Source organism: Colius striatus, chromosome 1 (genome assembly GCF_028858725.1).
Source record: "Colius striatus isolate bColStr4 chromosome 1, bColStr4.1.hap1, whole genome shotgun sequence".
Classification (NCBI taxonomy): domain Eukaryota; kingdom Metazoa; phylum Chordata; class Aves; order Coliiformes; family Coliidae; genus Colius; species Colius striatus.
Genome location: NC_084759.1, coordinates 102,450,019 through 102,475,728, shown reverse-complemented (window position 1 = coordinate 102,475,728; position 25,710 = coordinate 102,450,019). Strand labels below are relative to the sequence as shown.

General features: G+C 36.3%; 1 protein-coding gene across 3 annotated transcripts in view; it reads left to right on the top strand.

The window, feature by feature from the left end:
* USP25 (ubiquitin specific peptidase 25) overlaps positions 1–25,710 on the top strand; it is a 90,719-nt gene that overhangs the window by 61,502 nt on the left and 3,507 nt on the right. For 2 of the 3 annotated variants that reach the window (XM_062002512.1, XM_062002521.1), the window contains 11 exons: positions 590–717; positions 1,416–1,511; positions 1,802–1,963; positions 3,655–3,863; positions 4,510–4,580; positions 8,086–8,314; positions 9,563–9,760; positions 10,759–10,898; positions 19,602–19,780; positions 20,567–20,645; positions 22,458–22,537. In XM_062002512.1, the coding sequence (XP_061858496.1) occupies positions 590–717; positions 1,416–1,511; positions 1,802–1,963; positions 3,655–3,863; positions 4,510–4,580; positions 8,086–8,314; positions 9,563–9,760; positions 10,759–10,898; positions 19,602–19,780; positions 20,567–20,645; positions 22,458–22,537 (1,571 nt within the window). Of the gene's footprint in view, positions 1–589; positions 718–1,415; positions 1,512–1,801; positions 1,964–3,654; positions 3,864–4,509; positions 4,581–8,085; positions 8,315–9,562; positions 9,761–10,758; positions 10,899–14,296; positions 14,411–16,266; positions 16,363–19,601; positions 19,781–20,566; positions 20,646–22,457; positions 22,538–25,710 lie in introns of all 3 variants that reach the window. The other variant, XM_062002528.1, reaches the window with a different exon arrangement.

Here is a 25,710-nt window from a genome sequence, read left to right as displayed (position 1 = left end):
CATAAGTACTGACATCAGATGTGTATGGCAACAGTGTCTGCAGCAATCAGGGACTCTTTAGTTGATGATGCAGAGACTTCAGGAGAGGTTGTTCGTATGGAGATGATTTCAAGAAAAAGTATCGGTTTTACAGCATTGCAGGAGCTCATCTGATCCAGCCCAGAGCACTCCCTGATCCTACTTTAGAGGAAGTCATTAGAACTTTGGGTGATACTAGGTGAATGGTAGGGTTGGAAACTTGACTGAGTGAACCAAGAGCACTTGATACAATGTAAACAGTTATTTTGGTGGCATTGGATTCAAAAGAGAACAAGACAGTTGGGAAGGCAGGTAGCTTCAAGCATTGACTGCTTTTAGTATGAGTGAGGAAAACAGGCGTGAAAGGAAGAAGCTTTTTCACACAGAGAGCAAGAGAATGAGTTGAAAAGCCCTGATGCAACGTGGGTGACAAATTGGGTGTATCTACCGTGAAGGGGAAAGAAGGAACTTTGGAAAGCTTGAGCCAGTCCACTCTCTAAACCCAGTTTCTCCCATAGCCAAGTTGTTGAAAGGCATTCATTATGGGATTTTCTGTTTTTCTTTTGTTCAGCATTGGTTCACCGAGCTTCCACCTGTCTTAACTTTTGAGCTCTCAAGATTTGAGTTTAATCAGGCTTTGGGGAGACCGGAGAAGATACACAACAAATTAGAATTTCCTCCAATTTTGTATCTGGACAGGTACAGTATATTATTATCAACAAAGTCCTACTATGAATTTAAGTTAAATCTGATGACCTTGATAAAGTTGCTGGTGCGTCTTTCACTCACTTAAATCACAGTAAATTTCTCTTCTACCTAGACAAGTTAAAATTGTCATCTGTTTCAGAAAATACACATAGATACAATTTAAGACATGCTGCTACTTGGTGTCCAAATGTACTTGCACTTCAGTTTTTATTGCTAGGTAGTTGTGTACACTGGCAAAAATCACCCTGATTATATGAGTCCTTATGGGTCTTTGGGAAGGAGAGTAGGTTAGATACTTCATATTATCCCAGATAGACTGCATGATTTGAAGAGGATTCTCAGCATCAGTGCATGCTGTTTACATGTAGAGGTGGAATACCATTATGGTTTTCAGTTAGATGCTGAATGTCATTTGTGAGCCTAAATAATGAAACAGGAGTATTGCTGCACACTTGCCTCTTAAACCACATAATTAAGAAGCTTTCTAATACATGTTAGTCATCCATGGTATGATCAGAGCTTTTGACAATAGAGAGAAAGCATCTTTCCAACTCTGTTTTACTGCTTAATATCTTGGAAGTTCTAGCAACTATGATTTTCACTAGCACTAAACGATATGACTGATGGTTACAGTCCTCAGTTTCAGTGTTGGGATACTATTAGCTTACATCTTTTTCTAAATTTTACAGGTATATGCACAAAAACAGAGAAATAACAAGAATTAAACGGGATGAAATCAAGAGACTCAAAGAGTACCTCACAGTTTTACAACAGAGATTAGAACGGTACTATAGATTACTCTGTAAATGCTAATAATATTATCAGCTACATAGAATAACTCTGATGAGCTGTACACTTTATGTGCAGTTATGTGCTCTGGATTTCCCTTCTGAATCTCTTTTCTTTTACCGCTTTCCTTGGCAACAGTATAAGCTTGGTAATTCTAATGCATGAAACATGTTAGGAAAGGCTTCCTTTATTTAATTGCAATCAACCCGAAAATAAGTTTTCTTTTTTTTTCTTCTTTTTTTTTCTCTATGTAAGTCATGGCATTAATACATTTTGTGGTTAACAGATATTTAAGCTATGGTTCTGGTCCTAAACGATTCCCCTTGGTAGATGTCCTGCAGTACGCCTTGGAGTTCGCCTCCAGCAAGCCGGTGTGCACGTCTCCTGTCGATGACCTAGGTGCTAGTGCCCCTGCCAGTGGCACGCTGCCAGCACAGACCTCCCCCAGGTAAGGACTGCCTTCCCCTCTCCCCTCTGCAAACCCAGCCACTGAGAGAGAGGGGAGGGGGTTTGACTGCTTCATTCACCATCTTAATAGAACAAGACATCTCCTAAGGATTATAGTGCATCTGCTCTCTTCCTAGAAGTATTTTTCAGACTTAAAGCAACATGTTAATAATCCAGGTTTAAATGTTTTTGGGTAGACAACTGGCATTTTCAAACAAAGCACAGTTCCAAATAGACACAGAATCTGATACACTGCTTCCCAAGTGTATTAAGAATCTGAGTTTGGGCAGCATGTATACGCTGCAAAGCATAAGATTTTGGGTGTACAGTTCATTAATTTCTGCCTGGGAAATTAATGCCAAGCAGAAGTGAAGCTCGACACTTTTCACCAAGTTATCAGATACCTAACAGTCTGGCTTTTTAAATACAGATTAACCAAAGTATCGGGAATATAAAGGTCCAATAATGTAAGGGTTTCTTCTCACTATTGACTATTATTAATAGTTACTAGAGTGTAACTTAGGATAGGAGAATACTAGGCGAGGTGGATGCTAACAGATGTAACAGAGCTTATTAATAGTGCATTTGGAAAGTAGAGGTTTGAGGTTCTAGGTTCTGTTTCAGTCAAGATGATGAACTTTGTAGTTAGTGAAGTAAGTGAATCTAAAAAGCATTCAAACATTTTTCAAGTGTCTGACTGATATAATGCTGGTAGAAATTGTGATGACTGGTAAGAGAAGACAAACTTTAAAAGCTATCATTGCTTGAATGAAATACAATATCAAAACTAATATACTTTATTCAAACTCCTATAGAGGAAATTTATTCTGTAGAAATGTATTATAACTTTTTTCATCAATCTGTAGAAGCACAAAGCATGTTATGTGGAGTCATGTTGTTCTCAGAACTTTCTAAACTACTGAAGAATCCGAGTTCCTCAGGCTACACCATGATGCTGCATACAGAGTAAAAAAGTCAGTGGCTTGCTAGCAAATACATATGATTACATATAGGTGGTCTTTTTGATGGGAGGAGAAAAGTCTCTAAGAAGTTTTCATTTTTAATATTTTGATGGTCTTGCAACATTCTCCTAATCTGACTGCTTTGCTGTTTAAGAGACTTGTTTGGAACAAGTTTAGATGGTTTGGTGCTAAATTTCCAGTGTGCTGTAAATATCAGTGGCCCCTTCATTGTTGCTGTTAACATAAGTTGTAGGTAGGTGAAAGAAAAAAGAAAGTCTGCTAGGCATGAGACACGTGAAAAAGTTATTAAACAGAGAACTTTTAAGTGTTGGATTTTATGGTCAATAGGCCATAAGACAAGCTACTGCAGTTTTTCTCTCTGCAGTTTGGCGGTAAATGTCTCACAGCACAGTGATTGCTTGTACGATGTTATTTGAAAGCATTGAGTAGCATTTCAAGCAAAGTGAACTGTGGCTTGACTGGTCCAATTCTGGGTGTTTTATCTTTGGTAATGGCAGCCAGCGTCGTTATTGTGCTAACACGTAGTACACTACAAAGCTTTCAGAATTTACATACCAAATCTGTATTGGTATTATAGGTACCTTTCTCAGATTACATTGCAAGAAATTATTACCTTTACTTTCAGATTAAAATCTTGTTTTTATGATATATCTTTTATTTGTATACGTGATGATTCAGTTTTTGTATTTTACATTTCCAATGAATGCAGCACAATAGAGCAGCAGGGGCCTTCATCTTCAGAGGTTCCAAGCACATCTCCTGTACAAAGATCAGTAATACATAAACCATTCACACAATCAAGAATTCCTCCTGATCTGCCAATGCATCCAGCACCAAGACACATCACTGAGGAAGAGCTGTCTGTCCTAGAAGGCTGTTTACATCGCTGGAGGACAGAAGTAGAGAATGACACTAGAGGTAATGTCACAGGCTGGGGAATGCATTTGCCATTGGAAAGGGTTTGTGGAAGTGGGGAAAACTCTCTAAATGTCCGTGTGTGTTGAATTCCTTGTTTTATACTTCTAAAGTTATATCTAGCACACAGGAAGAGAAGTCAACTAGAGGCTGCAGCAGAGATATAGCCACTGAAGATGCAGACTGGGCATTGAGTAAAGCATACATGAATATTTCAACACTGGTTTATGTGTGCCTGGTGTTGGGGGAAGTGGAGTGAAATAGAGGTGGAATCTGTGCCCATGCATGCCTCTGCAAATGAGGAGCTGTCAGTGTGATTGTGTCTGGGCCCGTGCCCATCCAATTTCTGAGCCAAAGGCTTTTTGGAGTGGGTAGAGCTCTCAGTCTGTTTTGTTGCTCCGAGGGAAACAAGGGAAGTAGTTCCAGCAGGGTGGGCCTTGGTTGAGCTCTAGGAAACAAGCAGCAATGTGTCATGAATCACTCACTCGGCTTTACTATCCAAGAAGATTTAGTGTTTGGCATGTAGATAGATAAACTGATGAACCCAATATGAAATGTACTCTTGTTTGACATTTAATGAGATGAAGATGTCACCGTGTGCAGTTACGCAGACTCATGGAAGAGATATTCTTCTATATTTTTCTTTTAGATTTACAAGAAAGTATATCTAGAATACATCGAACAATTGAATTGATGTACTCTGACAAAACAATGGTACAAGTAAGTACAATTTCTGCATAATTCCAAGTAGATCCTTTCTGTCACTTGAATAAAAATTCTTAGATGCTTGAAAATAGAACAAGTATACAACAATTCTATATAGTAATTTTAGAAATTTAATTGGAAAGTTATAATGGCTTTGCGAACCTTTGTCGTCTGACGGTTCTGCACAGTCAGGTGAAAGCACTTGTTACAGTATTTCACAGATGACATACTTAAGTTTAAGCAACTTTGTGATGAAAAACCCAACTATATTCTGTCTCCAATCTGCTTTTTTTACTTCAGAACTTCAGTTTTTGTATAACATAATGATTTTTTTTTCTTACCACAATTGGACCATATTGCTAGGTAATGTTGTGTCTTTAAGATAGCAAAGCATTAGTTACAAGAAACTTGTATTTATACTCTGATGCTAATTGCCATTGTGTATTGCAGCTTCCACAGGAACACTTGGGAACTCAAGACTCCTGACTCCTGTGGTTAATAATGCCTAAGGGTTGTTTTTGTTGTGTTATTGGTTTATTTTTTTAAATACTCTTGTCTAGATTTAGAATCAGTCACAACCTTGACTATTAGTCTAAGCTGCCTTTTAGGGAGATTCTCATGCTATGTAATCAGAACAACATTTTTAGAAAGTTTTACTACAGAGTCATGATTCCTGTGGTATTTCTTATGTTCATATACTCACTTTGACAGGTTTTAAGGTTAAGGATTGCTTCTGTTACTTTCTGTTAGTAAAAAGAACCATTTTCTTTCCACATAAGATCTGTTCAGCTTACAGTTTTCCTTGAGATGTGTTTTCATTTTTGTACACGGCTTACAATAGTTGCTGGCAGCTGAACTCTGATGTTAAGGTTTTCAGGCAGACTTGCCTAGATATCTGTCTTTAAGCTTGCTACTGGCAGGCTTTTTTTTTCCTTAATACTTATAACAGGAAGGGCTACAAGCTGCACGTCACCTGATGTTAAACTGAAGTAATTTGGTGATCTCACATCCAAGTAGCCTACCTGTGTTGGCTTAGGAGTTACAGGAAGAAATACCTCTGGGTGGCAAAGATATTAGTCAGCAATCATTACAATGGAAAAAGGAGATTACTTAGTAAGACACTTTGTCCTGGTGCAGATTTGTATAATGTAGGCTAAATGTTTTTGTTTGGAATTCTGTTTCAAAACAAAAAAAGAATGGGAGGATGATGAAGATGATGTATCAATTTGTAGAGGGAATTCCTGTGCCATGGCCAAAAGTAGCGCATTAAGTGATTATTAAGGAACAAGTAGGTACTGAACCCATCTGAAATCACAGACTGGAAGTGAAGACTGCCAGTCTGCAGATCAGTGGATTTTGTCCCCCTGGGTGTGTTAGCACAATACGAAGGAGGCCAGTGCCTATAGCTGTCTACTTTCCCCAGCCTCCATCTGCATCTGGGCAATTGGGGTCTTAGTGTTGCACAGTACATGGGCGCAGCTTCATGGTATTGATGTTTTCCTCTGAATAATACAGTTGTAAGTATGAAAGTTTTTCTCCTGTGAGTCCATAAAGTCTAGGCAAAAAAAATTAGACTTTTTAAGGAAAAAGTATTTGCAGGATATTTCCTCATGTTTGATTTATGTAAAGTCTTTAAGAAGCTCTTCATCTTGTCCTTGCGTCCTCATTGATGCTAAGGAAACTACACTTGTCCATAACATCCACGTCAAATTGTCATATGAAGTATATTCCAGAAAATCTCATTTTGTCCTGTCTTCCTGAATGAACAGATTTCATCTGCTGCTTATTTGATTATTTCCCTTCTTCCATGAGCTTGTTATGGGGAAATGAGACACTCCTGTTTTTACTATGGGCATTCTTCTTTCAATTAGTTTTGATACATCTGTTCTATAGCTACATGTGATAAGGTTGGTGAAGCTCCATTTATGTTTTGTGAGTAGTAAATGTAAGCTAAGAAGCTTAATGCCAACTATTTACTTCTTCTGTTGCCTTGTACTGTTAGTTACTGTTAAGATAATGGCTTATTGCAAGAGATGCCTGTTGGCCCTGAACTAGCCTGTCCTCTAGCCACAGATCTCTGTAGGGAACTTCCTGGAAGCTCAGCATAGATGACTTGACAACTATTTCTCCAGAGCTAGTGGAATGGGTAGGAACCCTCAAGCTGACATAGTTAGCAGAGATCAAGTAAAATTAATTAAATTCACCTGGGATTTTAGTGCCTTATTTTAAGGCGAGCAATATTGTCAAAGCTGACAATTACGTCCATATGCATGATGTTGCAATCATTTTAGGAAGGCTTTTACACTGATTTGATAGCAGATGTTGAACCCCCCAAAGCATTCAGATTTAAGGACTTGCTAGGATTTCTTTTGTGTATACTTCTTATGTTTGGGAGATTTACAGTGTGGTTTGATCTCTAGGATGACAGGCTGTTTGGCTCCAGCTGCTGTGCAGTCAGCCAGCATCGCAATTCAAGGGAAGGTTGCAAAATCTCAAGCACTTGCATATAATCTGGAAGAAAACAATTAAGTTAACTTCAAGGAGTTTATCAAGTCCTAGTTACATATTTGTGGTTATTGATTATTGTGGTGCTCAAATGAGATTTGCAATAAATATTTAGTACACATTGTGTTAAATAGACCATTTATCTACAGTTCAGACTGTGAAAGATGGCTTCATGCTTTTCATCCTAGCTGAGCTGTTGTCATTCAGACATACTGTGCATAGCAGGGAAGGTGAGTTTTTCCTTTGCATATGCTGTTTCAGCAGGTTAAAATAAGCTAATGACTAAGATACCTTTAAAAGACTTAAGTAAGAAAGCGAGCAGTCCTTTTGCTTATTTCTCTTTATCCTTCAGATTTCTGACTAGTTATGTAGCAACAAAGTTTCCCATTCTTCTTACTTGTGGGTGAACACATGTGACCTGGGATACTTTTGACACTAATCCTAGAAACTGCTCTCTTTCTTCTCTGCATTAGGAGGACAGGACCTCTTCATATATTCTATGCTTCTCTTAGCTTTTATGGATACGTTTTAAAATATGGAAAAGCAGTTGTATGCCTATTCTACTGTAGGAATTTTACCTTTGGGTAATGGAAGTATTTGAATCCCAGATACTTCTTTAAACAAATACCTTTTTACTGGCACATAGATGACACGGAGTTTATGACTGAATTTGCGTATACCTTTTCAGACTTCAGGACAAGGGAAGCAGGGATATTAAGGAATTAACAAAAGGTGATGCTTGGCAGTAAAGACAGCAGAGTAGACATTTATGGTATAGACTCACTAATATTTTTAAGATCTCGTGTAACTAGCACTGGTATGTAAAATAGAGGGAAGTTCTTAGTGGGTTGCTAGTTTTACCTTTTTGCTTTCCCTCTGTATCGTGTTTCAATCCTATTTATTTTTTTAACTTTTATTTAATCCAACTATTACTGCTGGAAAGTAGTAGGAACTAAATTCTGTCAAGGAGAGTTTGACTTTTTGGTTTTTCTTTTTTCTTTGTGTTTTTGTTAAGGTTCCTTATAGATTGCATGCTGTGCTAGTTCATGAAGGTCAAGCTAACGCGGGACACTACTGGGCATATATTTATGACCACCACCAGAACAGATGGATGAAATACAATGATATTTCAGTGACAAAGTCAACCTGGGAAGAGTTGGAACGAGACTCTTTCGGCGGTTACAGGAATGCCAGTGCATATTGTTTAATGTATATCAACGACAAGGAACAATACTTGATACAAGGTAATGTTATGGATATGTTTCCTACATCACATAGAAAAGCTGAATGCATTGATAAAGCAAGCTTCACATAATCACAGAATCTTAAGGATTGGAAGGGACCATGATTTTAATAATTAGTGTTTTAGTTTTGCTTGTAACTGTTAGATTGGTTTTGTGGATGGAACAATTACTCGTTCAACTTTTAGACTAATAAAGGTAATGACAGTGTTTCAGCATTATTAAGAGAGCAAAATAAGCTAAGTTGGCTACTTTGTAAGCATTTTAGCCAGGTTTAGAATGTTCAGAATTTTGCAGATGTTATGTCACTGAAGATTAGAACAGAAATATGGAAGTACAGAATTTGCCTCTTGACATTAAAATCCTTGTGTTCATCAGAACTCTGCTGAACTTTACTAGGACATGGAGGTTTGCAGCTTTATGCCATGTAACGACATGTGAATAACAGCCCTACCAACCACGTTAAACCAAAGTAATACATGGATTGGAATTTTTTTTTTTTCAAGGTCATGTAGTAATATGTAGCTATAAGGCTTATACAGCACTGTGTGAAGACAGAGCAGAGATCCCTTAATGTGAATTTTGTGAGGCTGGCTAATGGCTAGGGAGCTGACTGTGAAAATGGCCACAGATTCAGTAACAGGTGGTGGAAAATTTTCATGTTCCTTTCTTTTGATTGGTCAGGAAGCTAGAGTGTGTATTTGTTTGTTGTTTAAATAAGAACAGATAATAATTTTGACATTTCTAGATGGCCAGATTAGTTGTGCACTTGCACCCTGTAGGGTGCCTGTGCCACTCTGAAGTCTGCTTACTGGAGGACAATTACAGCTGATTGATCCCCTAGGATCCAGGATACTCTTGCAGAGACCATTCTCAAAGCAGAAAGGAAGATTACTCAGTGTAGCTGGTGGTGTTATCGGTTGACTTTCTGAATTCCTTTAGACCCATTCTTCACCCTTTCTTCTAGGAAGTTGAATTGTGTCCAGTCGTGGTTCAAATGGCTCATCTTTCAAAATAACAATGATATGATGATGCCCAAGAATATATAATCCAAAAATTGCAAGAGTAACCATGTGTGTCAATAGCAGAGGAGTGCCTGACAGATATTAAAACCAGTTAGAAGTAATATAGTTTTGAGGTTTTGATGCTGTACTGTATGTTTCCAGGAATTCCCTTGAGGAAATTTGTTGAATATAATTTATTTTTTCCTATTCTTTCTTTTTGTGAAATTTATATTTTGTGTTACCTCAGAGGAGTTTAACAAAGAAACAGGACAGATTCTTGTTGGAATGGACACACTGCCTTGTGATCTAAGGGATTATGTTAAAGAAGACAATAAACGTTTTGAAAAAGAACTTGAAGAATGGGATGCAGAACTTGCTCAGAAAGCACAGCAGGAGAAGTTGTTATCTCAGATACCCAGGGCACCAGCACCCTCACCTGCTCCAGGTTAGCTGCTTCAACCTCTTTATAAAGGAGCAGAAGTAAAAATCACTGGGTTTTGTTATATAGTGTTTTGCAGCTTAAGAAAAAAAGAAAAAATTAGTTTGTACAATTTTTAATTATAACTATTGGCAAAGGTAATTGTACTTGAAGTTTAGTCTCTTGGGGTTTGTTTTTTTTTTTCACTTTATTTTTTATTTAAAGGAAAAAAAATATTGATTCTTCTTCCTTTGCTCTCCCAGGGCAAAGCTTAGCTTTTACAAAATTGTTGTTTTGTTTTCCACAGAAACTTCAGCCTTGTAAGATAGTCATAACCATCTATGACTACAAACTGCCTGTAGACAGTACAGTGATTTGATGACACTTCTCTTTTTTCAAACTCTGTGAAGAATGACTTCATCTTCTATATGGGTTGACTTCACAGACACTTTGAGACTGGTTTTAGCTCTTTTGTTAGTAATGGAAAGTACGAAAAAAAAACTGTGGGGTTTTTTTGGTCTGCCAAAACTTGCTTTAATCAGATAAAGAATTTAAGATACTATTTTTCTAGTTAACTTTATGCCACTCAAGTAGGGAATACTTTGAAATTTCCCAGAAGTCAGGAGAATATAATATATTAATTGTTTTGTGAAGTAAAAATACATCTAGCATTTAAATGACATTAAATAATTCCATCTATTGGATCTGTATTCCACAGAAAGTCCAAGTAGAACCTCATCTTTGTTCTCAGTCATCTGCTATGGGATTGATGATCACTCCTCACTCAAGAGCTCTAATAGGTTTATAGACAGGACAGGTCTTTTGCTCTTAATGTCAAATCATGGGTCCATTTATATGAAATGGTTCAAAATGGCCTGAGACAGACTGGTGTAAAGTTGTATTTGTGAATGGCGTGACCTACCTTGCATTTTCTATGTGGATTACCTTTATTTGGAGACAGTGATCTAAGGAAAATCGTGCTTATGTTAACAAACAAAATTGTTATCTTATTTCTGTCAATTAAGTTCAAGCCGGGGAACCAGAATATTTAGAGCAGCCATCAAGAACTGATATTTCAAAGCACTTAAAAGAAGATTCTGTACAAGCAATCAATAAAGCTTTAACTGAACAAGAAGATAGAGGTCCAGAAGCTATAATGGATACGGTGAGGATATTTTGAAACTTGAAATACTTCTTTTGCTTTTATTTTGTAAGTTGAAAATGATATAATAGCTGATAAAAGGGGCGTGTGTGGAAACCGAACTGAAAATTGCTGTTTCTTCAGGGACTGTCCAGAAGGTGTGTACTACAATGATGGGTGTAGTAGAAAAAAAATACTAAGATAGATTCCTCTATATGATTAAAGTACTTGTCAAGAGTTGAGCGTATTGTTCAAATGATGATCATGTGTTTGTGCCCACCATCTTTTCAAAATAGATGATTCTATTTATTTTTGAGAAGAAAACATTGACATTCCATGAACCAAGAATTGAAAAATACTGATTTTAAACATTCAGGGTTTTATCTGAAAAATAAAAGATTATAGTGTAGTTCCTATACACTAGACCTACAGAAGGTAGTTTTCAAAAATAAGGGTTTTTTTCAACAGTATTTTGTAGCTTTAATGCAAATTTACAACTTGATGAAAATGATTCTTTGTGATTCATCACTTACATATATTTAAATGGTTATAAGAATTAGTGTTGGGTAATTCTGTTTTCATTTCATACAACAAATACTAAGAGGAACTGGAAATTAACTTCTTCAAGAGTTATAAATAAATCTAATATTTAACTTCTTTTTAGCAAATTTTTTTTTGCTTCTCTATAAATGTGTAGACAAATGAGTAATATATTTGCCACAAAAGCAAGTGCCTTTAAAACAATACATCTGTCTTGGAACTAGGTCTGTAAGGATAAAACATACTAAATATACAGTGCACCTTCTTTAGGCATGTGGTAGTTTGACCCTGGCTAGATGCCAGGTGCCCACCACACTGCTCTATCACCCACCTCCTCAGCAAGCCAGGGAAGGGGAGAAAATAAGATGAGAATCTCGTGGGTTGAGATAAAAACAGTTTAATAAAGAAACAGCAAAGCTGCATGCAGGAAGCAAAGCAAGAGCAGATAAAGCTGTTACTCTCTACTTCCCATCAGCAGCAATATCTGGCCACCTCCTGAGAAGCAGGGCTGCAGTACGCGTAGTGGTTGCTTTTGGAAGGCCAAAAAAAGAATCTTGCCTTCACTTCCTGCTCCTCTCCCCCAGTTTATATTACTGGGCTGATGTCATATGGTATGGGATATCTCCTTGGTCAGCCTGGGTCAGCTGTTCTGGCCGTGGTCCCTCCCAAGATTGTGCTGACCCACAGCTATTGGTGCGGGTGGGGGAAGGAATGCTGGAGGGACAGCCCTGATGCTGTGCAAGCGGTAGTCATAATATTGATAGCAGCAGTAAGCACAGCACTGCAAGAGCTGCTGTGGAAAATCACTACCATCCCAGACCCACTACAAGGCACCTCTAGTAACCACTAGAGATACAGGCATTTTAGATCTGTGCAAAATTTGAAATGTGCTTCCAAATTCAATTTTGAATCCTCATTAAACAAATGAAGTCTAGCCTCAAATATCAAGAGGAAAGTCCTCTTAAAGCCTTTTAAAATTATGTGACAACTTGTTGACTCAGACCATAAGTCTTTTCAGTCCCTCTCTCCTGTGGTGTTAGGAGAGCAGAGAAACATGCTTTCTCAGCTGAAGTGAAGCCAACAGGGAAATTAACCCAGCCCTGGATGAAAAGATGCTCCACTACTAATGCTTTAGAGTACTGACTTTTTTTTATTTCTCTGAACACAGAACAGCTTAGGGGACCCTGTTTAATTTTATTTACTTCCAGTTGAAGGGAGAGCTATGAAGATACTGAACCCATGATAAAATGTCTTGCGTGATGCTGTCCTCATTCTAGGGTCTGTGGGTATCCATCCTGGTAGGAGATGGAAGATTCACCGAGAGAGTTATTAAGCGTTGGAATGGGCTGCCCAGAGAGGTGGTGAAGTTGCCATCCCTGGAGATATTGAAAAGATGCACAGATGAGGTTCGGAGGTTTAGTTTAGTGGTGGACTTGGCAGGGTTAAGTTAGTGGTTGGACTTGATCTTAAATATCATTTCCAACTGAAATGAGTCTATGATTGTAATCTTATAGACTTGATTCCATAGATCAGGTGTTTTAGTTTGGGCTAATGACACTTTGCACAGTAGTCAGCCTTAGGACTTTGCAAGACTGGTTGAGGAACTATGTGGGGAATATCATGTCTTAATGAGGCAGATATAGATTGTCTTATTCCAGTGTTTTCATTGTATTGTTCTTAAGAAAATGAATGTCTCTTTAAAAAGCAAAAACCCCTAAACCATGTGAACTCTTTTACTTATACTTAGAAACACATGTGTTCTAGCTGTTAGAATCTAAAGCAAATTTCTAGATAATCTAGAGGTACTATGTTTAAAAACTGCTTACTGAAATTTGACTTAGGCAGAATTGTGCTTCCTTCTCAGTGTATCAGCATGTTTATTAATGATTCTACTTCCATATGTATTCTGACACACAGGCATATATTTTTTCCTCTACTTTTTGTTTGTCTATTTTAAAAGAAGGAAAGCCACATAATATTTAGCAAACAGGACTGTAGATTAGGCCAATATTATCATTAGTGTCCATCTTGTGCCCTTTTGTCCTTTTTTCCTGCCCTTTGATTGCACAGTCTTCCTTTGTATTTATACAGTGCTGAGTGTAAACAGATGCTATGTATGTTTCTGGAATCTTTGTAGTAGTTTCAGAACAAGTAACATGACACTCTGTGATTGCGTAGATTAGAATCAAGGTTTAAGTTGTGAAAATGTTGTAAACTGGCTATTATACAATGATAGACAATAGGACCTGAAATTTGTCTCCCTTGTTTAAAACTTGCTTTAACGTCACAAGAATTTCAGTGATTAGCGTAATCTTCTCCTGATTTTCTGTTTAATTACTCATCTAAAAGAATAAACCTGTAGAATATTATGCACCTTTAAATACTCTTTCAAATATCTTGATTACTAGAGGCTTTTCGCTGTATTTTTTTTTTTCCCCCAGAGCATGAGGAAATGTTAGCCTTTGTCTTATTGGTGTCCATTATTATGAATTCATCAGATATTTTAGATGTGTTTAGCAATTTTTTTGTGAAATGTATGAGAAGTGATGGTTCACAGACTTATCCCTTAATAACTGCCTTAAATTTGTAATGGATGTTAGGGTTGCAATACTGGCATACTAACTTACAAAGATGTAATTAGTGAATAAAGAACAAATTAAATATTTTCAGTAATTATGACTTAATTTTAAAATGTACTGCTTAAAAGTTAGGAAACTGTAAGCAATTAGAGAATATAAGTGATATTTATAATTTTTTTTAGAACTTCAGTGCACATCATTTTACTTGATCAGCCTATCAGTTTGTGTCTCTCTGTAATTTTCTCTATTTTCTGATGATATTTTTCCCCACACACACATACTGATAATGATTTTTTTCTGCAGAACTCTGATAATGCCCCAGCTCAACCAGTTCCTAACCAGCGAGTTGTAGAGGTGGCGATTCCTGATGTAGGGACTTTTGTGATTGAGTCAGAGGAGGGGGGTTATGACGATGAGGTACATTTGATTGCAGTTGTGTGCACCGCTCCTCCTTGGTGCTTTCTTGTGCTGCTTGATGAGAGTTTTTGGCATGTTTGCACATTGTGACACCTAACAGATTTCTGCAAAGCTAAGTGCTTAGCTATTTGAAACCTTAACAATGTCTTAATTTTAACAAAATATGGAAGGAAAGCACTAGCTACTCTAATTGGGCACGCTTTGCATGATACTGTTTACACGGGAGATGTATTTGTCTTTTTAGCTGTGGAAGTTGGATGTTTGTGTTAGGACAGGTGGTTTTTGAAATATTGGTGATAGACTGCGGACTAGTACCTTATTTAAAAAATGACTGGATAGTGAGTGATGTTCTGAGTGTTTGTGCTTTCTTGTCAGTCCAGTAAAGCTCATGTTGAAATCTGATCCTTTATTTGACAAGGTTAAGCTTTTTCAGACTTGAAGGATTAAATTATCCATGAAAATAACCTGAAACTGATATTCCTAGTGGAGCTGACTCTTCCAAAGCTTACCAAAAAAAACAAACAAAAATTCATTTTTACCAATGCAGACCCAGGGTAGTGCATGGATCTGGTATGAGAGGAACAGACAATGAGAGGTTCATGTTATCCTGAGAGACATTCTCTTCTGTTGCCCTATTTTAGCAGCAGGTCATCAAACTGTCCTGCTTTGATGCTACTTACTCCATGTTTGTTTTGGTTGAGCATAGTCTGAGTGAAGCTCATATTCTTAGGTGTCTGATCATGGACTATGGGGAGCTTTTGCTTCACTAGGCAAATGTGTATTTCACGTGAATCTGCTCTGTAATTGTCATCAGTTGTAATTGGGAGTGCGGAATGGGGACTAAAAGGATTTAATTGACATGATCACACTGAGTTTGGCTTATCACAAATACGTAGTCTTTGCCTTTTGAGACCTGAGGATTTAGGTTCACCCCATGACCTGCTTTTTTGTCATGGTTTTGGTTGGGGTTTTTTTTTTCTTTTTTTCCCTGTTATTCCCATCCTGTTGTCTTTATAGAGGATGATAACTTTCTTCACTATTTTCCTGTTCCTCCTTTAAATGTATTCATTTTGTTTTTAATGTTGTTCTGTGTAGGAAACTCTTGGGGAGAGTTTAGAATTCTTCATCTTTTGTTGCTGTGCTACCAGTACCTTGGGCAGGGAGAGAGGGAGTGTTTTTCTTTGCTCAAAGATAACAAAGGGATTACCTAGATGTATTCAATAGTTTGTATGCAACTAATGTGTATAGTTCAGAGATGTGTCTTATGTTTGGCTTTGTGTTTGTTTTGGCTGTGTGTTTGTTGAATGTTTTTAGTTTGGTTTTAAGAATTTGTCTGCAAATGCCTCAAGGACTAATTGCATTTCCAGCAAAGGGTCTCTTATTTTGGTGTTGAAACATGCATAAAATACTGCTTGTGTAGTTTACTGTGTTTTTAGAATAGTATATATAAGCTGTGATTGGGTGATTTTTCTTTTTTTTTAATTTTATTAATTAAATCCTTTGGTGGCTGGGGACAGCACTCACTCAGTATGCAGTTTCCAATAGATTCTAATGCTGAAAGATGCATGTTTCTTTTCTGAGAAGTTTTGACCTTGTAACTTTTAAATTGTACTTGACACAGTTCTTTATTTCTTTCCTAAGTTTCCTTTAATCATATGTTGTTGAAGTAAAAACATATGTACACATACCATGACTGATTTGCAAAATACGCACACCAGATCTGTGTTGAAATGTGCTATTTCAGTATATGCATGCATTAAGTTGCTTTTTTGTCTTGCATGAGACTAAAAGCATATTGAATTTGGTCATTAAAATATTAATCATTCAAAACTTTTACCTTAAATCCCTTGTGGCAGGTCATGCTGACCCCGAACATGCAAGGTATTATCATGGCTATAGGTAAAGCCAGGAATGTTTATGACAGGTGTGGGCCAGAAGCAGGGTTCTTTAAGGTACAACTAACATTTTCAACTTGTTCTCCTCTTGACTTTTCTTGTTCAATACACCTTCTCCCTTCAGCTTTTGATGCATTTTAAGACTATTCCGACCTTTAAATGTACTCTTCTATGATATCAGTCCTCCATTTAGATATTTCTGTGCTGAAAAGTAGACAGCTGTTTCCCTGTTGATTCAACAGTACACTGCATTGATTTGTGTAGTTTACTGTAGCATATATATACACACACACACACATTTTGACATATATACCTTTCTGAGTTTTAGCTTTCTAATAATAGTAGTAAGTAACATGAATCCTAGATGTATAATCAATAAGTATATGTTTGAGATTTTTTCCTGTTGGTAACAAAAGCCATGCCTTTGTTAGACTGTTTGGGACATAAGTGGTTTTTTTTCACCCAGAGACATCAATGCTTAGTCATTTACTGTTTATTTCAAAGGGATGTTCTTGTGCTGTACTCCTTAAGATGTTTTATAAATCTAATTATCTCTTTTTTGAATAACTACATAGATGTCAGTACTATTTATTTATGTAGTGTTTTATTGCTGGGAATTAGATATTAGGCTTTTTCTGGTTATTATTCTTCATAGTGATACCAGATTTAAATATGTATTAGTCTTATAGATACTCAGATTTCTGAGCATTTTTGGCTCATGATCTTTTGAATTTTTGGATTATTAGAAAAGGAATTACTTTGACATGTCCAGGAGGGTTGGACTAGATGATCTCTAAAGGTCCCTTCCAACCCTACGATTCTATGATTCTATGACATGGTGTAAAATCCTCTCAAATGTGGTCTGGAGAGGGAGAGCAAGTTTCTTGCTTGTAATTGTATAGCAGTCTTTTTTCTTCTGAATTGTTATGGCGTATTTGTAGTAGAAGAAATTGTAAAAATCAAAACAAAAAAAGACCTCAGTCAAGCAACTTCCTTGGTTTGTGTGTGTGTTTGTGTGCATTTTTGTAATGGCTCCTTAGAGAAGTGTTATAACATTTGTTTACAGGGCTGTCTCTGTTAACCATGACTGCCCTCAGGGAGCTGAGAAACACCTGGCATAGCCTCAGTTTAGTAAAATAGGCTGTGTTTGGGTTTCGGTGATGGGTTGTTTTCGTGGTTTTGGTTTTTGTTGAGGTTTTTTTTTTTTCCCAAATTTATTACTTAAATTATGGCAATCTTTTTTTATTTATTTTTTAAGTTGGAAAAAAAGCACCCCATTTGATGATTGGAGAGTAGAAAAGTTTCCTTACTCATTTTCTGCTGAATAATATTTGAAGTAACTCAGAAGAGGTGGAACATGCTTCACTTTTGAGGAACAGATTAGTATGAATTATGTAGGGGAAGTGGTCCTACTCAAGAACAAAATTCTTACTTTGAAATGTATGAGATAAAATCTCATGTTACTACGTAAACTTACTGTAAAGGCTTCTATGATTTTTTAAAAAATATTCTTATATTCTGAGTTTCTTCGTGTGTTTTTTATGTAACAGATGTTTACAGAAAAAAAAACCCTTTTTTTTTTTTTTTCCCCTGGAATGTGTTTGTTTTAGTGTAACCCATTTGATATGGGTTATTGTTGCTACCAAAGTTTCACTCTCCATGTAGATCTCAGGCTTGAGGTGTGACTAATACAGAACCATTAAGGTATTTCTCAATCAATGACCTCTTCCAATCATCTTTCTTTTAGATGTTTCCTTGCAGAATGTTTGCCTTAAGATCTTTATATACCCTCCCTTTTTTCCTTTATTCTATGTAAAGAAATGGTGTCTTCTTTTCCTTGTACGTAGGATTTCTGAATCTGTATATACTTTTTTATTTTGTTCAAATATGTATATAAACATACAAACTTCGTGTTACATTTTTTGCTACTTCAAAGTAGTTCTTTGAAAAATGAAATGTAATAGCAATTGCTTTTTGTTTCTCGCCTACCCCAATTAACAAGGTTTAATTGCATAATTTTCTGTTTTGGTTTCCTAATGATAGAACTTCTTCAGATGTAAGGCAATAGAAGCTCTGTGGCTTTTGATATTTATAATCAGTTCTCTCGAACTTCCTTTTTAGTGATAATGCATATTATGAGTATTTAAAAATATTGATGCATTTTAAAGTTTTTCACACTCTTTGTGTTTTAAGCCTGCTTGAGTAGTCTCCTACCCATGTGTTTAGTACTGAAAGAAAATTTATATTAGTAGAGGATTGGAGCCCAATTTTATGATAGTTTAAACAGCAAGAAGTTACCTGCTACTCCTAGGCATAAAGGAATTTGAAATATTGATCAGGGTATTTTTCTGCCTGCTTTGGAGCTTTATTTTGTGCTTATGTTATATTGAAACTTTCCTAATGTGAAAAGATACTGTGTTAAGTCATTAGTTTCAAGACAACATTTAGTGTTAACAGTCTGATCACCTTCTCATTTTGAGGTGGAAACTATGGAAAAGTTATGGAAGATGTTAACATTTGTCACCATTTTTCTAATTCTTGTTCCTTTTGTTCATTCTATGTAGTTTCAGTGAATAAAATTTTAACAGATGTTCAATAATATCTAACTGGAAAAGTAAATGATTTTGATAACCTCTAAAGTTGATCTAAAGTCCATCCTGCCCTATAGGAGACTAATATATATATTTGTATATTTGTATAGAAGTATTATTTTCTTTAGAAATTGTTGTGGTTTTATTATTAATGAAAGACATTTTTTTCACTCTCAGTATTTTCAAAGTCATACTTGTGCATTAATCTTTCTGTAGATTTTTTTTTTTTTATTCATATATTTTCATTTGAGCCATCTATTATACGTGCCTTTTTTACCTTACAAAATTTTAGGAGATTCTTTTAAGTGAAGCATCTGAAATCTCATACTGCTTTTGGAATGTAATGCTTAAAGAAGCCTCACCTAGGGACTGGATAAACTTTCCTTCAGAGAGACATAGGACAGGATTGAGACTGGTTTTGGAATAAAAGTCTACCTGGCATTTTGGCAGGCTTAGTTGGACAGAGACAGGAACAACTTTACCATTTATCTGGGTGTTTTTGGTTTGGGGTTTTTTTTTGAGGTTTCTTTTGTTTTTATTTGATTTTTTTTAAGTGCAGTTCAAACTTGTTAGAAGGGTGGGCTATGGCATTGTTAAAAATTACTTTGTAGACAAAAGGCCATGGGACATGAGTTCTCCTGTTAATGTCTGTGATGTTTGAGTTAGAAGCCAGAAAGAATAATGTATATTTTTATAATTATTTAGGCAATTAAATTGGAGTACACACGTTTATTAAAATTAGCCCAGGAAGATCCACCACCTGAATGTGATTACCGTTTGCGGCACGCAATTGTTTACTTCATCCAAAACCAGGCACCAAAGAAGATAATTGAGAGAACATTACTGGAACAGTTTGGAGATCACAATCTTAGCTTTGATGAAAGGTAATAAGATCTGCACGTGTCATTTCCTGTGCTGATATGTGTATCTGCCTCTTCATATTCAGAGAATGCGTGTAAATAGAGGGAAGGCTAGTGGGTTTGGCTTTATCCTCTAGTGAGTGGTGTGCACGTGTAGTTTGTAAAAAACTACCATCTTTATAAAAATCTCTTTTATAATAAGAGTAAATAAGAAGTTGGGCTTCTGTTGGTATAAAATAAGGACACGTATTCAGTATTGTTCATAATTTTTCACAGAGTTCTGTACCTGCCTTCAAAACACCGCGTAAACTGTCTTGACTGCCCAGAAAGCCTGTAGTAGACAGCAAAGCCTTACAAGCTAGATGGGTAACTTACTTAAATGCAAGACAATGTGTCTTTTCCACTCAAAATGCCATATATTTACTTACTTAAAGAAAGAAATAAATTGAAAGTTAGAGAACATTATACACGACACAGAAATCAGACTAATCCTCTAATGTTTCTGTTGCAAAGTAAATGTCAGGGACTTTCAAGCCATCTGAACTTTAAATTTAAATGAAAGACTGAGCAATGTGGCAATTTAACAAAAGAAAACAAGAAGTAATTCTTAAATAGCACAGGCCTCCAGCATACTTACTTCAAAGGTGTGCTCTCTCTTGCTGATTATACCATGCATTATAAAAAGCACATTTTCCAAAGTGTTTCACGCTGTTTTTCATAAAGCTGTAGCTTATACTGTTTGAGGCTGCTGTCTTTGTATGGATAGTATCCTTTGCAAATATTCTGTGATTTCTCGTTGCTTTTTGCAAGGTGCCGTAACATAATGAAGGTTGCTCAAGCTAAACTTGAAATGATAAAGCCAGATGAAGTAAACATGGAGGAATACGAGGTCAGTATTTTATGCTTTAAATTGTAACATGAAATTGATACCAGTAAGCTGAATTTTATCTTCAAAAGTTTCTTCAGCTTACACTAAGGAGTTAAAATGGAGACCATTTATTCATAGGAAGACTGCTCTGATCAGTTGATCTAAAGCTGAATTTTTTTCTACACCTGTAATTCCAATGGCTTGATGCTCATAAATAAGCATCAAGTTTCAGTCTGTCCTTACTATTTAACATGTCTCAACATCACAAACAGTATTCTGTCATTTGTCACCAATGAGACAACTGCCTTTTCTCTAGTCAGAAACAGCTTCTGGTGAAGGAATGAGAGTGGTCTAAGGGCCAGCATTATGCATCTTGAGAACTGGGTCACAGACACAAGCACATTTGTGCTTTCCCTCCAGCTATCTCTGCAGCCACTCCCATTTTCTTAGGAGCACCAGATTCTTTATTTTTGCTGAGGCTGTATGTAACCAATTTATGCATTTAACGTGTCCTCCTCTGCTATTCAAAAAAACCTGGAAAACAAAAAAGAATATATTTCAGACATTAAATAATCATGACTAGTATTTTCCAAAATAATTCATCTTTTACTTAAAGCTGAGTCTGTAGCTGGTTTTACAGCATCAATTTGAATTCAATGTAATGCTGTTCATTAAGGCCTCTTTAACAGTAGTTATCTATGTCCTAGTCAGATTCCAGTGCACTACTTCTACCTCATTGTTGTGCTCTGAAGTCCAAACAGCCTTTTTCAAGAGGACTATGGGAGTAATCTTTCCTTAAAAAGTCAAATTAAAAATTTTTCCATATAGTTTCTTATTACTGGGTTCAGGATGTACAGTAGATGCTACTTCAGTATAATGTGTCCTCTCTCTTGTGCAAGGCTCGATGTTCTACAATTTTCTAAATGACATTGCACAGGTAGAATAAACAAGTCTGGATTTAGCTTTAAGAAAGAAGGAGTAAGGATGTTGTCTATTCCCCTGCTGATTTGTACCACTTTAGCACCTGAGATTTCTCCAGGTTGATGATTTCTCCAAAGCTTGTATTGATGTTTGTCCTGTGTAGTGAACTGGCATTTCAGGGACACTTTCTCATGCTGTTCCTCTTGAATCTGTAAATAGCTACGTATTACGATATTCTGTCCTTTATTTTGTCTTTAATAAACATCTGAAAGTTGGCTACTAACCAATTGCAGTAAAAATGCCATTCTCACTTAGAGCATTTACCTGTAAACTGTACCAATAGTCACTTTGTATAAATGATGACTCAGTAAGATGAATGTTTTGCTCCAGTATAAACATCTCCATGGTCTGAATTGCATTTGTCTCTTTTTTTTTTTAAATTTTTTATTTTTTTTGTCACCTCCCATGTAATTTTTTCGGCCTTTTTCTATGTCATTCTTATATTGAATGTTAGACTTAATGTTTACTGAATGAAAAAGCTTTCTAACACTTCTGTGTAAATACTGAGCGTAATACACGGAAGAAATAAGAGATTACCAGCTTCTCAAACATTTCTAAGAATAAAAGGGGATCTGTAATTCAGATTCTGGTTCTCCATAGGTGTTTTATGTTCCTTTCAAATGGTAAAATAATGTAAAAATAATTTAATTTAGAAATATTTCAGATATCTAAGATTTTTTTTTTGATTGAGGGAGGGTATATTCAGGTGGACTTTCCACACATGCAAGCTTACTAGGAGTCCTTAGCACTTAATGTGAGTATTCAGCACTAAGTAAAATGTGTGTAAAAAAATAAAAAAAAATGTATTTCATGTTTGTGGATGAAATTCTATATACCCTTTCTTATATGCAGAGATGGCATCAAGACTATAGAAATTTCAGGGAAACAACCATGTTTCTCATGGTAGGATTGGAGTTTTTCCAAAAAAAGAGGTAAGTGGTAGTATAGAACTAAAATACAGTAGAGCAATTTGAAGGCAAAATGTCATATTGATAAGTCAAGTTGGGTTTTTTTAATTAAGCCTTGTTTAATTTGTTCTTCATTTTAGTTAAGCATTTATTTGGTCCATTAATGTCTTCAATGTTGCATCTACCTCAAAGTTTTCCACAACTTCCTATTCTTAATCTCCATTTTTGATCTCTTACCGAGCCATGGACACTTTTCCGAGAATGCTCCACATGCACCTGTATTCTTCCTTCTCTCTTAAGTGCTCTGGGTATTCCTCAGCCATAAAAATCTCTGGCGCAACATGTGCACATACATTTTTCTGCTTTTATCAGCAATCACAATTAGTCAAGACCCCTGTCTATCTTATATTGAATCTTCCCATAGAAGCAACATTTTTGCCTTCTGCATTTGTCTGAGCCAAAATTACACCTGGGATGGGCTTTAAAGATGAAGAAAAAAGAACGTATTTGAAGAAAACTGCCATATGTAAGAAGTGTAGTGTTCATTCATAGTCATAGCAAATTCTTCTTAGCTCTGTGAGGCAATGGTGATTCATTACTTTATTGTTTTGAACCAAGTCAGGAAATGTGACTGTATAAAGTTGGTAACATTTACCTGCTTGATGCACTGCAGCTAAAGTTTATTCTCTGATCTACACATGCAATAAAGATGGTGACTACAGTATAAATGCATTCTGCAGGCAAGTCTTTGAAACAGAATTGTTCAAAAGTACATCTTCCTCCCACATCCAGCCAAAGGAGTGAAATTATTAACTGCAGAATATCCAGTGACTTACATCTGTGGTGTGAAAGTTGAGCTATCATATAGAAATTTTTGATTATGAAAACAATTCTGTAGTCAATCGCTGTTTTTTCACACAGTAGGTAGGGAGATTATAATGAGATTCAAATTTAATTTTTTTGCATGTATGTTGCATAGTAAATTGCTGCTTATTTCTCTTTCTTGTCTTGTATACTTCTAAAAAAGAAAGGCCCCAAACAAATCAGGAAAATCTATTGGAAAAGACACTGCCTTGTCTTTGTGACATGCTATGTCTACGTATAGTAGCTAACACAATGAGCCTATAGTCTTGGTTTGTCTTCTGGCTGCTAACATGTAATAAATAGTACATTCATTGATAATCTGAATTCAATACACTGCTCTGATGGTCATAAACAGATTATATACAGAAGTTGGTCAGAAGATGACCTGGCTTGCTTGAAAAATAAACACTCTGATGGAGGCAAAAAGGTCATGGGCATTGATAGTGGTATATGGGAATCCTCCTTGTTACTCCAGGACTTTATGCACACTCTAAGCATGCAGGTAGGAATAGGAGATCTTCAGGTTCATTGGCACTGGACCACCAGGATTAAGCCAAGGAAGGGAGTGAGGGGAAACACAGGTTTCTCCTCTGTTCTGAAACAGTGTTTTTGCAATAGTTTTCCATTATTTTGCAGAATTAAGGTGAGGCATTTGTTACCAAACATCTTTGTAAATAAGCCTAAAATGACTAGTCTTGGACTCTTGTGATATAAAAAATATCACAGAAATAATATTTCAGAAATAAAAAATATATCATTAGACTTGTCTGATAGCCAAAGAAGTGTAGTGTTCATTCTCTTTAGCAAGAAACGCAGCTTTATACTTCAAGAGGTATATGATACACAGAAAGTAAGACTAAATTTAAGCATGCTTAGAGAATGGGTGAAGATCTGGATATCTATTGACCTGCTCTATAGGCATGTCTTGCAATTTGCACACCCATATCCGAGCTACAGGTTCCCAAAGGAATGAGATACCTGCTTAGTTTCATGCCTTGCACACTTTAGAAGGAGGTACTACCATCCTTATTCTGAAAACTAGAAGTTGGTGAACTCTTCCAATTCACTTATTGACACTGAAATCATGAAAATGTAGATTTAAGAAGATTTATGAAAACATAGACTTTCATAATTGAAATATGACGTTTATTAGCAGGACAGTTTTGAGCTTTTTTCAGAAACCCATCTCACTCAGTTGACCAACTTTGCTTAGTTTTAATAACACTGATACCCAACAGGCTGTAGATGGAGCCAAAAGCTAGCCTTTCTCCAGAAGGTCTCTTTAAATATTTGTACTGTTGAACAAACACAAAATCTAATATTAAAGAAGTAGTTTGTGTATTTTTTCATGCCTACTGTCATTGTTCACTCTGGATTCCTTATGGGGGTGGACAAGGCACTCTTTTCACTGCAGATGGAGAATTAAAGGATCTTTAAGTATATCTTCTCTGAACATACTTAACATACTGGCTATGAGTGTTAAGAAAAATGCAGCCAGCTAATGAACCTCAACAGGAGTTTGATCTTGTGGTAATAACTGAAAAGTGAACCAACTGTAGACCTTAGTAGTTGCCTTTTAAGCTTCTTGGTAAACCAATTCAGTTTTCCAGTTTTGACTGAAACACCTTTTTCAAAGCAGTGCTAAAACTTAAACATCCTGTGCTTTCTGCATCTTTTTCAAAGCTCAAACCCAGTGAGCTTCATAATTTTGTGAGCAGCTTCAGTGATTTTTGACTTAGGCTTCACAGGCTGGAACTTATGTGCTCTTTAGGTGTGAAAAGGCAGAATCTGTTAATTTACACTGTAATCGTATTCCTGAGGCTCTTAAGATACATAAGGACTCTTGGATGTACAATAATGATGTAAAATAGCTTACCTTGCTCTTAGATGGCACTAAAGTTGTTTCAGGGAAAAGTGGAAAACCGAGGAAAGGAGCAGTAAGAAAGAGGGACTGGGAGTAAGGCCATTATCAGCAGCAAGTTTTTAATTTGGATCATTTGAGTTGTTGGCACTGTAATTTCAACCTGCAGTTTCACAAACAGCTGAACTAAGAATGGAAAGGGAGAGAACGTCCTGCCCCTCTAGCTTTATAACCAGGAATTCCAGTCTGTGCAATTATCCTTCTCCCCTTTCCTCCTACATTCAGTTTTCTGCTATCTGGTCAGTTGTGTTGTTGATCAGTGGTGTGAGGAGTTTTGTGGGCAGCAGAAATGGACTTGAGGGTAATAGGACTACTCCTTTTAATGAAAATATAGCTTTGTAGTTTGAGGACAAAAAGTTGGAGAACAGTGACTGTACTTACATTGCTTAAGCAATAAATATTTAGGATTGCA